We start from the raw sequence: 16,704 nt of genomic DNA, 5'->3' as shown, positions 1-16,704 counted from the left end.
ACTGAAGACAAGGAACTCGCAGATTGAACCCATCATGAAAGTGATAGGAATTTCTTATTTATTACAAAAAAAAGGTCACTCAAAGCTGGCGGAAAGTTGCAGAATAGCCAGTGAAAAAACAAAAAAAAACTAAGACATTTAAAAACAAACTTTTACAACATGTTTTTATGCATGACGAAAGCTGGGATAGGTTGTAGTTACCTTACCTCCAATGAGAGGTCATTTCAGATATCATGATTGCAGATCTGAGGACATCACTGATGTGATGGTACAACCCAACATAAAAAAACGTGAAAGAATATATATAAATCACTCGTATTGACACAGAGCAAAATACTTAAAAACCGAAGACAAGAAATGGGGTGATCTTTGACCATATTTGAGTGTCCACATCTCTCCTCTTCCTTTAGTGAACAAACTATCATTTTCTCTCCTGAAGTCCTCTCCAATGTTTCTTCTCTAGTAGTTCATTCAATAATTGGAAACATGACCATTATATCAAATGAATGCCCCCCCCCCCAGACTCTGCAAAGGTCTAGGAGGAACTTGTCTGTACAGTATGATCTTCACCTTGCTAGGTGTCACCTTAAATAATGAAATTTATGGAGAGGACTGTTGCACCTCCTTCTGGCTTACCCCAGCTCTCACACGTCCTTGGTGATTAGTGATGTCATATGTACCACATTGTGTAGGCAGCCATAACACAGTGAGTTCAAGGTAAAAGTGTGATTTGCCCACACTGAAGATAACTACTGGAGAGTGCGTCACCCATGAGTCTTTCCCCCCCACTATCTCCAGTCCCCTTCCACCTGTCTCAGGGTTTCCCGTTGACAGAGGTGGTCTTCTTGTTGCGGCCCAGCCAGGAGAGGAGGCTGCGTGGGCGCGGGGGGCGGGCGGGCGTCTGGGCCAGGCGGACCATGCGTGGCGAGCGCCACACCTTGATGGTGGAGTCGTCGCTGGCGGAGAGCAGCAGCTCCTGGTCGGCCGGGCTGAAGGCCACAGAGTTGACCACGTCGTCATGCTGCAGCCGCGCCAGGCAGATGTTGTAGTGGCGGTCCCAGATGTAACCGTGTTTGTCCTCTGCGCCACTAGGGGGAGAGCGATAGACCAGTTACTGGTGAATGACTAAAGTAGGTGATTTCTGTGCTCAGGTCAACGTCATAAAACTAATTCTGAACAGGATTATGGTGTTATCAAATGAGAAAATCTGCATATGGTAAGACATCTCCTTAATATAATCCACACAATTTCTCCCTGTTAGTATCGGACACAAACGCCCAATATATTTACACAGACAACTTTTAAAAAGGGATCTGAAATTCTTTATAAAACACAACCATAGCGACCCCATACTGCATGTAAATGTTAGAGCAGACTTGACATGCGTACCTAGCCACAAAGTCTCTGCTGACGTCCAGGAAGATGAAGAAGCACTCGTCGTTGGGCGTGAAGGCTCGGTGGGCCCTCAGGCTCCGTCTCTCCTCCCGCAGGCTTTTCAGGTCAATAACGTGCAGGTCGATCTCCTCGGCAATGGGGGGCGGAGACATGGGGTCAGAGATCACGCAGCCCGCCGGCCACGCCCGACTGTTCACATACAGATACCTGGACAGACAGACAACAGCATGGACATACTTGTTAAAGGTGTACTTGTTCAGCATTAAAAACAAAGTGAGGAAAGCAAGGTGATTTTGCAAGACAAATAGTTACTATGACAGTCATTCAAGGGGTTTCAGGTACACTCCTCCTGCCGCATCTTTGCCCCGTAGCCATGCAACCAAGTTATCCGCCTCTTCACACTGCTACTCATGACCAACACTCACTCACCTGTGGTCTGGAGACAGGCCCATGCCGATGATGTGGCCGTGAATGTCGATCACATGGTCCAGAGAGTCAAAGAACTCGTCAGTGCTGCGCTCCTCCCCCAGGACAGGCCCAGACGTGGTCATCTGGTCAGGCATGATCCGCTTGATGCCGATCTGGTGGGGGGAGTAGGTAAGGCTGCCGGTGGTGAAGAGCAGGTAGGTCTTATCCTCTTCGTCCCCAGGGGCCGAGGAGAGCACGTTGGGGTCTGGGGCCTTGGTGTGGGCTCTAGCCATGAGCCGGGCCCACTTGGTCTCCAGCTCCCTCGCCTCTGAGGCCTCACTGTTACGACCCTGAGGGCACCAGAGGGAGAGGGGTGAAAAGATCAGCAAATATCAAATCAAGATTAGGGATGGGCAGGGTTCATCAAATATCCTAATAGATGTTAGTATTGGATTACTTGAGTGGGTGATAATTTTTTTTATTTTTTGGGCCCTATTTTGACAATGAAAAAGTTGTTACAAATGTAATTACCCTTGTGACATTGTTACCTAAAAGGATATACCATGACATTTGAAATACTTAAATGGCTGCATTGGACTTTTTATCTCAAAGTCAAATAATTTCTGGATAACAATTAAAGTTGCTACATCCATTTTTGGACTTATGAATTAATTATACTCATTGATTTTTAAAAGAATATGTAAAAACGTATAAATGCCTCATGAGCTTGGTTCAACTGTCATTACCCATCAGAACCCAAAATATAAGCTTGTTTTACTCCAATGTTTGTTTACAATTTCTTACAAACTATAGCCTCAAAACATGGTTAAAACTATCATTTTGATATAATGGATGGTCAGTCCTTGCATCCATAGCTCTCTATGAACTTGAGTGGTTACATTTCACCAGGCCCAGCCATCAGCTTTTTACTGAACCAGGGAGACAGCTTTGTTTTCGTTTCTACTGCAGATTGCCGCGTCAGGTACCTTACTGTGAATTTGACCATTTTAATTGAAAACAAAAGAAACACAATTAGCTTCTCAGCAAAGAGCAATTTCTCAAGCATGAATTTTGCTAGGACTGTCAGAGTGGTCTGAGTGGGGAGGGGAAGACTGAAAATGAGATGTTATTGGCAGAGAGGTTTGGAACTTTCTTATCGGTCTATTAATGAATTTACCGGCTGGTGACATCACAAGACAGGCAAAAACTCCATCTCATCAAAACAGGCTGAAATGTCAAGCGGCATTTTCAAACAGCTCTTTCACCAAAAGGGATCATCATTTTTGCAGTATTATTCCAACCTCATTATTGTGGAAATATACATTGAGTGTACAAAACATCAGGAACAACATGCTCTTTGCATGACAGACTGACCAGGTGAAAGCTATGATCCCTTATTAAATCCACTTCAAATCAGTGTAGAAGGGGAAGAGACAGGTTAAAGGATTATTAAGCCACGAGACATGGATTGTGTATGTGTGCCATTCAGAGATTGAATGGGCAAGACAAAAGATTTAAGTCCCTTTGAAGGGGGTATGCTAGTACTGTAGGTGCCAGGCGCACCAGCTTGAGTATCAAGACTGGTCCACTATCCAAAAGACATCCAGCCAACTTGACACAACCTTGGGAAGCATTGGAGTCAACATGGGCGAGCATCCCTGTGGAATGCTTTCGACACCTTGTAAAGTCCATGCCCTGACGAATTGAGGCTGTTCTGAGGGCAAACGGGGATGCAACTCAATATTAATGTTTTGTACACTCAGTGTATATAAAAGACAGTAAATCACATTTGACTGCACTGCGCCTTTAATAAAACATTTTGAATGTAGTTTTTATAACGTGCGTTGAGCTACTGCTGCGCATTTATATCACGTTCACATGCTATCGGAGTTATCGGAAATTCCTAGTTCCAACAGGGAAGTTTCACTTGAACGACCCTCCAAATCAGAATTATAAGTGGACCGAGTTGCGACGTGTCACCACTGACTTTTTCAACCCCAAAAAATGAAACATTTTGACTGCTACAACCTAATCGATATGGATGATGTAGCTAGTTTGACCATATTGTCAATGTGAAGCAAGCTAACTTTATTATTAGAAATGTTACCTAGCTTATCAAGTTTGCTAGAATCTTATTGGTTGAAGAATTGTCCCTGACAAAATGCATATGAATGAAACAATCACATTTGCGACATCACAACTAGGAAATGGGAAGTTCTGAGGAGCACGTGAACGCGGCATTAGCCCCCCAGTCTGCCCTGACATTGGTATGCTATTTTTCCCGTTCCAAATGGCAATTACAGACGCGCACCTAACAGAGTTTGCACAAGACCTGAGACCGATCAATGCAAAACACTCACCAGAAAACCTTAACTGAATCAGTTCCATCATGGTAAAAATCTGACTTCTCACTAGCAGAGAAAAGCAGCCTGTTCTCTGCCATGTGCATTTCTGTCATTTTGATTGGTCAAGAGAATCCAGAACATACATTTATATTACATTTTTTGTAATTTCAACTAGCCGAATAGTGAAATAATGTCCATTCCTCATCGAGATGAAGTCATAAAGTGCATGTGGACAAATGACTATTTTGTAGAGTTTCCATTTGTTACACAGAAATCCATGTTTTCATACTGGCCTTCTCTACTGTAACACACAACCTTTGGGAGTGCTCACCTGTATGACATGCTCCAGCCCAGAGGGGGTGAGCTGAGGGAGGTGGGCTGTTGACAGACCCTGCAGTCTCATCTCCCTCCGGCGCTCTTCGTCGTCCTCCTCGTCCTCCTCGCTGTCAGTGGTGCCCAGGTCAAAGAGCTGGGGTTGGTGACTCAGGGGCTGGCTCTGAGCCTGGGCCTCGTAGTCCAGCAGCAGGTCTGGGGAGTCGTGGCGCCGGCAGTGGGCCACCATCACGGTGCGGATGGTGCTGGCGTTGATGTTCTGGATCTTAAAGAGCCGCTTGACCACGTTGACATTTTCAGACTCCACATCCTGGGGAGAGAAAGGATCATGCATGAACACACATGGCACAGTGAAATACATACAGATCATTAGACTGGAAGGAATCTAAGCAAATATACTTAGAGGGTTGATAGCTCTGACTAGGGGAGAGCTGACATGGACCAAATCTCCAGACAAAGAAACGGATTAATTCACATTAATTCTGTGCGAAACATCCACAATTTAGCTCAGTTTGACCAGTCATACAATGATCCAGTCAAAATGGTCACTATATAAATTGTTCAATAACTGTTGTCCTCTATCAAACATAACATTTTGACCATGTATGGGACCGACCTGAAAGGCTTTGTTGAGCCAGAGCACAGAGCAGGAGGTCATGTTGCCAATCCAGTGCAGGTTACCAGAGATGAGGTGGGTTTCGTTCAGCCAGCAGCCAAACACATCGTAGGGCTTGTTCCTCACACGGGACAGGAGGGTGTAGTTCTCTGTGGAGGAGGACAGGACCAGACACAGTTATGGTTCTCCATGTTATCCACATCGGATAATGATCACTTAAACTCAATCACCGCATGGGCCATACTGAAAAAACAAGAACTAATTTGCGGGCCAGACAGACTGTTTATTTTTACAACTGCGACCCAAACTCATAAAATGTCCACTTATGTACATAGGATGTTCTATATAGCATAACAAATTATAATAATAGCATAACAAATTATAATAATAGCCTACCGTAAAACTTCCATTAATATCCCCAGCATTTATTTACTTAAATCACTGAACACAACAGGCGCTTAAAGACAGGTTTTATTTGAGACAGGCAACCATTTCCTTAATGCACACAGCTTTTCCTAATTCGCATAGTTAATTGTTTAATTTCAGAATTTTAAATCAATTTCTTCATTTCCTGCACCAATGTGCTTATTTTGTCTTAGTATGCCTCTAATTATTCTGTCAAGGAAAGTTATTTTCTCCTCCGACTTTGCCTTTTTGGCCAGTTCTTACTTTTGCCAATAGAGGGCGATCAGACAATTTATACGGGTCTGTACCAGACATGCCATGTCCACAGTTTTTCGGCCAAATAAGGCGACTTTGAAAACGATGTTGCGGGTAAAAATGTATTGCTCGCGGGTTTCGGGTTTTTGGGCTACTTCTAAAATGCACCGCGTCCGCCATGGCGTTTGTCATTATTATATTTCACTGTGACCTGCTGCTGCTGACTATCAGGCAGTGAGAAGGCTGTTACTGAATGAGTGAACGAGTGGTGGGGAAGGCCGGAAGGGTGGGTGTGTGTGTGTGTGTGTGTGTGTGGGGGGGGGGGTTGAGAAAGCACTGTAGTTGAGTCACGGAGATCGAGCAGCACGCGCGCATGTCGTGACATCTATTTACCAGTTGTAGGTAGGCTATTTAGATTGTCATTATGGAGACACCTATTTCCAACCCCTTTTCCAGAAAACAATAAAACTCTAGAACTGATGCACATCAAGAAATAATGGAGACAAAGCACGGGAAAATGACTTTAGGCTCACTAGAGCGCATTAGATACATTCGCTCTGTGGTGGTTTAAAGTAAACTGCATTTTAATGTCGCCTTTTCTTATGGAAACCGTATCAAGCGAAGGGTTTTACGCGTGCTCACTAGTTCTTCGGTCTCGAGAGCTGCGCGAGTGGAAATTTGAAATGAAAGTTATGGAACTCCCTCGAGCTTCTGTTATGGGGAATGAAATGTATTAAAATGTGGAGAATGATACATCTGCATCTGTTGGCCATCTAGTCGGCTATTCATTTATATGCCATTGTAGACTACTGTAGCCTACCATTTAATACAATAAATATGTTGAAATTACAATATCGCAGGAGTCATTGCAAATCAATTTGTGCCACTTCTGTAGCCTACATGGAGCAAACTGATTTAATAAATAGTCTATAACTTCAGTTTGTTGTTGTTGTAGACTTGTGTTATTATGCAGTTATGAAATGGCAATGTTTAATTAAATTGGAAGTTATCCATTGTGATCATGGTGACAGATCTATCGCAAATGTATAATTCTCCACATTTACTGTCGGTTCGTTGTGGATTTTTCCCTGAAATTAGATGTTGGCCTATAGGCTACCTGCATCTAGCACAGCAAACCACAGCAAAGCTGAATTGCAATTATAAACCCAGATTTTAGTCAGTAGCCTATGCCTATTGAAATAAATCTAACAAATAGGCCATTTATAATGGTTTGTAGTCTTAACATCTGGCATATGACTGCCAGAAAATAGCCTAACAATCGTTCATCCAAGTGATTTTTTATTATTTATTTTTCTTGCTCAGAGATTGACATTCTCTGTCCAACTTTCATCACTCAAACTCTCCTGTTAGATGCATCTATAGTAATGCACGTGCAAACAGAATTATCAACGTAATTAGAGCAGTAAAAATAAATGTTTTGTCATACCCGTGGTATATGGTCTGATATACCATGGCTGTCAGCCAATTAGCATTCAGGTATCGAACCACCCAGTTTATATTTATGAATGCTGATTGGCTGACAGCCGTGGTATATCAGACCGTATACCATAGGTATGACAGATTAAATATTAAAGATGCACTATGCAGAAATCACTCCGCCATTTCCTGATTGCAAAAATGCTAATAGTTTGCCTTATTTCAGTTTGTGACATAATCAAGTATAGTGTAGAGAATCATTGCACGACTCTACTAATCCCGGTGTCCGTCCTATTGTCCTGTAGTGGTAATTTACCCGTGTGCGAATCCTTTATCAAATCATTTTGACAACCAAGATGACATTCTCTGTAGGCTATAGCAATGACCCACTGCAACTGAAACTTGGCATCTACATTTAGCCTACAACACATTTCAACTCCTCTATAAGAGGACAGGCTCATTGTAATGGCTGGATGGAATAAATGAAACGGTATCAAAACATATGGAAACCACGTTTGACTCCGTTCCATTTATGTCATTACAATGAGCCTGTCCTATAGCTCCTCCCACCAGCCTCCACTGGTTGTAATAGATATGGTCTGGCTTGGGTGTGTCAGAGCAAATATGTAACTTTAAAGACCTGTTTTGCATGTAAAAAGACAGTGTGAGGAAATGTTTGTTGCCCAACTGTTAGGGTGAAAATTAAGGTGCGCCTGCGTATGTCATTTAGTGCGCCTGCATATGTCATTTCTTCCACATTATGTCCCACACGAGTCACAACGTCGGTGTGTCGTAACGGCATTTTGTGTCCCCAAACATTTCTAATGAGAGAATAACTTGTGTTTTGAATTAAGACATTGGCCTTTAACAAAGGAAATTGGGCTTTGTGATGCACATTCCAGAAAAATGACCAATGAAAGCACAAGAGAAAGAGCGAGTAGAGGAAGAGAGACAAGGAAGGAGACAAAAGCGAGTGAGAAACAGCAGGAGAGAGAGAGTGTGTGTGTGTCCTACCCAAGCTTATGACAGCAATTTCCCCAGAGGAGGAGTGATGAGAGCCCAGGTAGACTCCAGACACCAGTAGCAGGGTGTCGTCAGCGTTGAACTGGGAGAACTGGGTGTAGCCCCAGTTGAACTGGCGCATGCTGGAGCTGTGCACCATGGTGATGGTGCCATCGAGCCGCTCTGTGTCCCAAAGCTGACCAGCACAGGCAGGAGAGAGGAGGATGTTAGATAATGAGAAAAGCAGTATATTGGGGTTGTTAACTGGATTCATCCTGACATTCGTGATTTATAGTTTTAGATTATTATTAATGTACTTGTTTGACATTTTTACTGCACTGCTACGAGCTAGTAACAAGCATGTCTCTGCACCCACTATAACAAGTGCTAAACTGTGTACGCGACCAATAAACTTTGATTTGAGATGTCAAATCTACAGCTACGATGTGCAAATCTCAACAATCACATTTTTGGGCACTACAAACTTGAAACTAAGGTCCACAATGGCTCCTGTGCTGTAATATTGATTTTGCATAACAGCAGTCAATGATCCATTTGGGCCATTATGCTAACATTGGTCTTGGGGCAAAAATGTATCCTTGCAACTGTTGTTGTGGAATACAACATCTTTATTTGGCTTATCCCTGGCCCTAGGCTAAAGCTACGGTCTTCTCCAGTCATATAATGTGACGGACCTTGACGGTGCAGTCTTTGGAGCAGGAGGAAAAGCGGTGTCCGCGATGGGAGAAGGCCAGGTGGAGGACCTGGTCATGGTGCTCTTTCAGAGTCTGGACCTCCACACAGGGGATACAGTCAAACAGACGCTTGAACTCCCTGTACCATGACAGAGAAGCTAGGGACAGAGATAGGAGGAAGAAGTCAAACATCTATGCAAATCGGCGACGACGGTACTTCAAGCCACTGCGCAACAGTTAACACGAGAACACAAGATATCAGTGACTCAGTACTGCAATAATTCATACCTCAAGTAGGAGCTGGACAAGGGCACTGTGTGCTGGCCTGGCACATTCATTTTTACAGTACAATACTTTCCTCCTTTATAAGTTGAAAAATGTCCTTTCCTATGATGGAACCATTAATTTGCTGAAATCAACATAATTTCCTGTATTGGTTGGGTTTAAAATGGAATTAATCCAACCCTACTGCCTGGTGTTCTATGTGACCTACCAGGGTGTCTGGGCACAGAGCGGGGGATCCTATAGTAGCTGTAGAACAGCTCCCTCCACAGGAACTCATCTCTGGACACTGCCAACCACTGTCTGCAGGCCAGGCCAGCACTCAGCACAGTGTCATGGGGGAGACGCAGGAAGATCTCCAGCACCAAGCTGTCTGGCAGGGCTGGGCCATCATCCATCCTGACATCCTGCATGGGAACAGCACAGGTAAAAGTGTTCTTCTGATACATACTTTAGGTCAAAGTATTGTTATTAGGCTTTACTGTAACACATGCATGACTGCAGCACCCTAAATGTGTAAGAACCTGCCCCACAAAATAACCCTACCTCTCACTCGTTCTATATTAAGTATGACAGCTGAGAGTTTGACAGGAGATCACCACATGGCATGTTTTCCCACTGAGGCCCAACAACCACTTCACTGGACTGGTTGCATGATATGAGTTGATTCAATGAAGTGGAATTAACCAGTCATGTTGATAATTAATATTGAATAATGACAACAATGAATGGGGGCTATATCTATAAATTAATCATTTCCTGAAGAACTGCTAGCTAACGTCTATCTTGCATTCGCAAGTAAAATAACCCCCTTCCTGTAAACGATAGCTAGATACTGTAGCTAACTACATTGCCAACAACAGACAGCTATTTTCAACGTAATTAGCTAGTTAGCTAGCGAGGCTAGTTGAGAATTCTCAACTCACGCACCGTACTTCATTTACATATCGTCCGAGTTCAGAATTATCAGCGATGATGTTAGCTAACTCGCTACATAGGCTAGCTAAAAGGAACAGTCACATGAACACTGACAACACCGTTACTGTTTGTTTCGAAATATGTTAGGAATAATACATATCATAAAAGGTAACGTTACCTAGCCAGCTTAGTTACTGGTTAACGTTACGTCTCGGGATGCAAAACGGTCACCTCACCAGCTAGCTAACGTTAGCGACCTTACGTAAAAGCTAACTTAGCTAGCAAATTGCTAATCTAACGTTACAAGCTAGCTGTCATTCGTTCCTAAATGTTACTTTGCAACGTTATCCTTCCATTACCACATTATTTCAATATAAACTATTCTGGTTTTATTTCCACAAAATAAATTCTAACAATAATATAAAACCGTGACCCACCTGCCCTTTGACAATCTGTATGGAGAAAAATCAAATGGCCAGCAGAGGATAGCTAACGTTAGTCAGAAGCGAGAAAAACAAAACGCAACAATCTTCTGCCCCCGGCGAGACGTCTGGCCGCCCATTAAAAGAACCAACAAGTCAATTTCAGAACACTCGCTACATCATAGGAAGGGTAACCCAATCAAATACAGAGTGACAGCCTGCCATTTCCAGTCTGTGGACAACGAATCCCATTGTTAGAGTGGAGACATACAGTGCCTTTAGAAAGTATTCATAACTCTTGGCTTATTTCCACGTTTTCTTGTGTTACAGACTGAATTCAAAATTGATTAAATATTTTTTTCTCTCTCACCCATCTACACACAATACCCCATAATGAGAAAGTAAAATCATGTTTTTTTTTTAGTTTTTGCAATTTTTTTGAAAATGAAATACAGAAATATTATTTTCATAACTATTCACACCCCTGAGTCAATACATTTTAGAATCACCTTTGGCAGCGTTTACACCTATGAGTCTTTCTGGGTAAGTCTCTAAGAGCTTTTCACACCTGGATCGTACAATATTTGCACATTATTCTTAAAAACAAAAATGTCAAGCTCTGTCAAGTTGGTTGTTGATCATTGCTAGACAGCCATTTTCAAAGTCTTGCCATAGATTATCAAGCCAATTTAAGTAAACTGTAACTAGGCCACTCAGGAACATTCAATGTCGTCTTGGTAAGCACCTCCTGTAGATTTGGCCTTGTGTTTTAGGTTTTTGTCCTGCTGAAAGGAGAATTTGTCTCCCAGTATCTGTTGGAAAGCAGACTGAACCAGGTTTTCCTCTAGGCTTTTGCCTGTGCTTAGTTTTATTCTGTTTATTTTTATCCCCAAAAAACTCCCTAGTCCTTGCTGATGACAAGCAGAACCATAACATGATGCAGCCACCATCATGCTTGAAAATATGAAGTGTGGTACTCAGCGATGTATTATGTTGGATTTTCCCTGAACATAATGCTTTGTATTCAGGACATAAAGTTACTTTCTTTGTCTATCTTCCGAAAACATCAGAAACCCTACTTCTTCAAAAACGGTATACTCCCCCCAAAAAATACTAACACTCGCTTTTATCAGATTTTGCTGATAGCTACTTTATTGAGGAAAATGTACTTACTATGACTGAGATCGGTGGTTGTTCCACCTAGCTATCTTAATATGAATGCACTAACTAAGTCGCTTCGGATAAGAATGTCCGTTAAATTACAAACATGTAAATGTAGGTAGCTTGTACAGTCCCAAGAGCTAAAGAAAATTGCTCAGTTATAAGTGAGTGCTCTGTAGCTGTTGGAAGCATGTGCACTGTGCAGACTGCACTGACAAGCCAATGAGAGAATATTCATCATCACAGATGTCTGCACCAATAATTATGGATGAATAATGCAGAGGACACTCACTCTGGCTGTCAACAAATTCCTCTGTCAACAAATAGCTACATGGTTTTGCACATTCCATTTTCCTGTACCCAAGACGACCTTGAGTAGGCCCACCTTTTACACACACAACAGATATAGTATATTTTGTCGCTTCTATGAAGGATCTCTGGTTATTTTTATTTAACCTTTATTTATACAGGGAATCCCAATTGAGACCATGGTATCCTTTTCAACGGTGCTCTGCACAATAGTTCACTAAGGACTAAGCTGTCAAGCTCTGGCCTATTCCTCTCTTTGGATTGGTGGATACATCTCGTTATTTTAATACTTTTTGAATATTCGATGGTGGTGTTGACGTCAACCGCCTGAATTCAATGGAGAGAGATGCTATGCTATGCTTAGCTATGCTACGCTATGCTTGTGAAGAAAAAAATCTTATTGCAAGAACTGGGAGCTCTTTAAATTTGAGGTGTCCAAATACCTCAGAAAATATGGTAGTAATCTTGCTAAGACCAGAAGAGCTGAGGAGGAAAAGGTGATCATTAAGATAACTTCCCTTTCTCAGAGGTCCCCAGCCGGCCTCTCGGGGGAGGAGAAGATGAAACTGATTGAGTTACAAAATAAACTGGATAATATACACTGCTCAAAAAAATAAAGGGAACACTTAAACAACACAATGTAACTCCAAGTCAATCACACTTCTGTGAAATCAAACTGTCCACTTAGGAAGCAACACTGATTGACAATAAATGTCACATGCTGTTGTGCAAATGGAATAGACAACAGGTGGAAAATGATAGGCAATTAGCAAGACACCCCCAATAAAGGAGTGGTTCTGCAGGTGGGGACCACAGACCACTTCTCAGTTCCTATGCTTCCTGGCTGATGTTTTGGTCACTTTTGAATGCTGGTGGTGCTTTCACTCTAGTGGTAGCATGAGACGGAGTCTACAACCCACACAAGTGGCTCAGGTAGTGCAGCTCATCTAGGATGGAACATCAATGCGAGCTGTGGCAAGAAGGTTTGCTGTGTCTGTCAGCGTAGTGTCCAGAGCATGGAGGCGCTACCAGGAGACAGGCCAGTACATCAGGAGACGTGGAGGAGGCTGTAGGAGGGCAACAACCCGGCAGCAGGACCGCTACCTCCGCCTTTGTGCAAGGAGGAGCAGGAGAAGCACTGCCAGAGCCCTGCAAAATGACCTCCAGCAAGCCACAAATGTGCATGTGTCTGCTCAAACGGTCAGAAACAGACTCCATGAGGGTGGTATGAGGGCCCGACGTCCACAGGTGGGGGTTGTGCTTACAGCCCAACACCGTGCAGGATGTTTGGCATTTGCCAGAGAACACCAAGATTGGCAAATTCGCCACTGGCGCCCTGTGCTCTTCACAGATGAAAGCAGGTTCACACTGAGCACATGTGACAGATGTGACAGAGTCTGGAGACGCCGTGGAGAACGTTCTCCTGCCTGCAACATCCTCCAGCATGACCGGTTTGGCGGGGGTCAGTCATGGTGTGGGGTGGCATTTCTTTGGGGGGCCGCACAGCCCTCCATGTGCTCGCCAGAGGTAGCCTGACTGCCATTAGGTACCGAGATGAGATCCTCAGACCCCTTGTGAGACCATATGCTGGTGCGGTTGGCCCTGGGTTCCTCCTAATGCAAGACAATGCTAGACCTCATGTGGCTGGAGTGTGTCAGCAGTTCCTGCAAGAGGAAGGCATTGATGCTATGGACTGGCCCGCCCGTTCCCCAGACCTGAATCCAATTGAGCACATCTGGGACATCATGTCTCGCTCCATCCGCCAACGCCACGTTGCACCACAGACTGTCCAGGAGTTGGCGGTTGCTTTACTCCAGGTCTGGGAGGAGATCCCTCAGGAGACCATCCGCCACCTCATCAGGAGCATGCCCAGGCGTTGTAGGGAGGTCATACAGGCATGTGGAGGCCACACACACTACTGAGCCTCATTTTAAGGACATTACATCAAAGTTGGATCAGCCTGTAGTGTGGTTTTCCACTTTAATTTTGAGTGTAACCAAGGCTGAAGGTTTCTCTAGACTAACATATGGCGCTCTATATTTATATCTTGACAGTAAAATAAGCAAGGAGATAGACCAGATGCTTTTCAACTTTCTGTGGACCCATTACATTAGGAAAACTGTTGTAATGAACACTTATGAGAATGGTGGGCTGAATTTTCTGGACTTTACTACCTTAAATAGTACTTTTAAGATCAATTGGATAAAACAGTTCCTAAGAAGACCCATTGTATTTTATTCCTCATCATGTCTTCTCTACTTTTGGTGGCCTTAACTTCATGTTAGTTTGCAATTATAATATTTACAAAGTTCCAGTGAAACTTTCTGCTTTTCATATGCAGGTTTTCTTGTCATGGTCCTTAATTTATAAGCAGAATTTTTCTCCACACAGATATTATATATGGAATAATCGGGATATATTGTATAAAAATACTTTTGTTTTTATAATATTGGTTCCGAAATAATATCCTATTGGTGAGCCAACTGGTAAAAGCTGGTCTTTTACTCAGTTATAAGGATTTCTTATCACTTTACAAGGTCCCTGTAACACCTAAAGATTTTGCAGTTGTTTTAGATGCCATTCCCTCAGGTGTTGCTTTATTATTCAGGAACGTGTCAAGACCTGACCCTCAGAGCCTACCTTCCGTTGACCCTGTTGACTTATCAGTAGATAAGATTTGTTTCTTTTTTGGTCCATTCAACAACAGAGCGATACGAACCTTGTTTCAGCAGGATGTTGTATATATACCTTATGTCATGCCTTATTGGAATGGATTTATTGATATCTGTTGGAAAAAAGTTTGGATGTTGCCACACATTCCTACTTGTTAACAAAATTAAGGAAGTTTCCTTTAAAATTATTAATAAATATTATCCTGCCAACCACTATGAAGAAAAGGAAAACATCAACTCAAATTACTCCTTTTGTAATGACCACCCATAAACAGTGTTGCATCTTTTTTGGCATTGTATTCATGTAAGAAAACTGTGGCAAGACATTAGTATATTTATAATTGAACACATTTATGAAGATCTTACACTATTGCAGAGAGATGTACTGCTTGGAACCTTTACTTATGATAGAAATAAGCTGAAACATTATGTAATTAATTTCATTATTCTTTTTGGCCATATTTCATATTCACAAATGTAAATTTACAAAATTAACAGCACATTTTCTTACCTTAAAATACAGTTCAATTTCTTTTTGTAAGACAATTAAATAGTCTACTAACAAAAAAAGCTGTTAGAACAATAAGTGTATGTATGTCCAGGGGCGAAAATCTGATATCAACTTTGGAGGGGACAATTACATGAAATTTTCTCAAGAGCAATCCCTGAGGGGGGCACCAAAAGTAGTGCTGTAACACGTTGTAATATGGTAAATGTATATTGAGGAACCAAAGAAATAAGGTGTTTGCCATACCCCTAACTACCGGTACCCAAAACTACACAACTAATCACAACAGCAATACCATTGCCTTTAACACATCTTAGTTCAGTTACCAGTTTATAATGTTGCAAAACAAAGACTCAACAAACTTACCTGAGACTCCCTGTCTCTGCCAGTCTGTCCCAGCAAATCTGTCCCCAGCTCTGCTGTCTGTGTGCCATCTGTTGCCTGCTCTGCCTAATGACATCATTGTGAAACATTTCCATTAGCATTTCACTTCTTTCTTATGAACATTTTATCATCAACTAGTCTTTGAGATATTAGGCTACTAGGGTTCTTACTTTGCATTTTGGGGTACTGAAAAATACTCTGATGTCAGTCTTTTTTCTGCCATTTTTCTACTTGGCTGGCTACACACACACACAGTGTGTAGGTTATTTACAGTAGGAGATGGGCTTCTATCATCTTATCTTCTATCATTCTATATGGGCTTAGATCTAAAAGGTAGCTAGCAAATGTGAAACGGATTGCAGTGACAAGAGTTGACAGCTGTATGAGTTCACCATTTACACAACATATGCTGCAACCTTTTGTAATTTTAATCATTTGTTTCATATTGGCTGGCTTCCAACAATAGCTGAATTTGCAAAGCTAGCGAGCACCAATTCCGTTTCAGTGGTGTTTGTTATAATCTTTGCTACCCGGGTTAAATAAAGGTGAAATAAAATAAATAAATAAAAGTTCCCTTGCCACAATTTAGCTTTTGCAACGAGACCATTAAATATATTTAAAACAATGGTAGAAGAGAGTGTAGTTCTGTTCAGTTTATCGCTAACCTTATCATAGGGACTTTGAAGCACTAACTTACATCTGCATGCTGATCTTGGAATAAATTGACAATAGCAAAGATTCCATCTTTGATGACGCCACATAAATGGAATAGGTACTAGCTAGCTTAATAGTTAATATTTGTGCGCTAACTCTGCAAATTCAGCTAGTGTGTGTGTGAACCCTGCCAACATAAAACAAAACATTGCTATGGCGCGATTGACTGGATGAACCTCACGTCAGTTACGTGCATTGAGTGCCTTTCAGACAGTAGATACGAACCCTCTGTTGCCAACTAAGGAACTGGCAGTGGATCAAACCATTGTGAGGCAAAGGGTGGGGGGGTCGCAATCTTTTGAAACTTTAAAACGAGCTATTAAGTGTCTATAATCAGCACAATTGCTTTCATTGCGTATTATTAATATTATTTAAAATTACATAATTATGTTTACAGTGATATATTGGGGGGGACAAATCATATTTTTCCCAGGATGGGGGGG

At 42.3% G+C, this 16,704-nt stretch overlaps 1 protein-coding gene across 2 annotated transcripts; it reads right to left on the bottom strand.

Moving 5' to 3' along the window:
* Positions 1-16: 16 nt before the first annotated feature.
* Positions 17-10,727, bottom strand: LOC106563306 (F-box/WD repeat-containing protein 5). Of its 2 annotated transcripts, none has more exons than XM_014128801.3 (9): positions 10,529-10,727; positions 9,385-9,580; positions 8,892-9,049; positions 8,209-8,392; positions 5,098-5,246; positions 4,480-4,791; positions 1,825-2,153; positions 1,390-1,602; positions 17-1,088 (listed from the first exon to the last, which is right to left on the bottom strand). In XM_014128801.3, exons 2-9 carry the CDS (start codon positions 9,569-9,571, stop codon positions 815-817), a joined length of 1,806 nt encoding a protein of 601 aa, XP_013984276.1. In that variant the 5' UTR covers positions 9,572-9,580; positions 10,529-10,727; the 3' UTR covers positions 17-814. The 2 variants fall into 2 exon arrangements, with proteins under 2 accessions (XP_013984276.1, XP_013984277.1); XM_014128802.3 differs by lacking the exon at positions 10,529-10,727 and adding an exon at positions 10,270-10,414.
* Positions 10,728-16,704: the final 5,977 nt, after the last annotated feature.

This window comes from Salmo salar, chromosome 11 (genome assembly GCF_965601325.2).
Source record: "Salmo salar chromosome 11, fSalSal1, whole genome shotgun sequence".
Classification (NCBI taxonomy): domain Eukaryota; kingdom Metazoa; phylum Chordata; class Actinopteri; order Salmoniformes; family Salmonidae; genus Salmo; species Salmo salar.
This window is presented reverse-complemented; position numbering and strand designations above follow the sequence as displayed.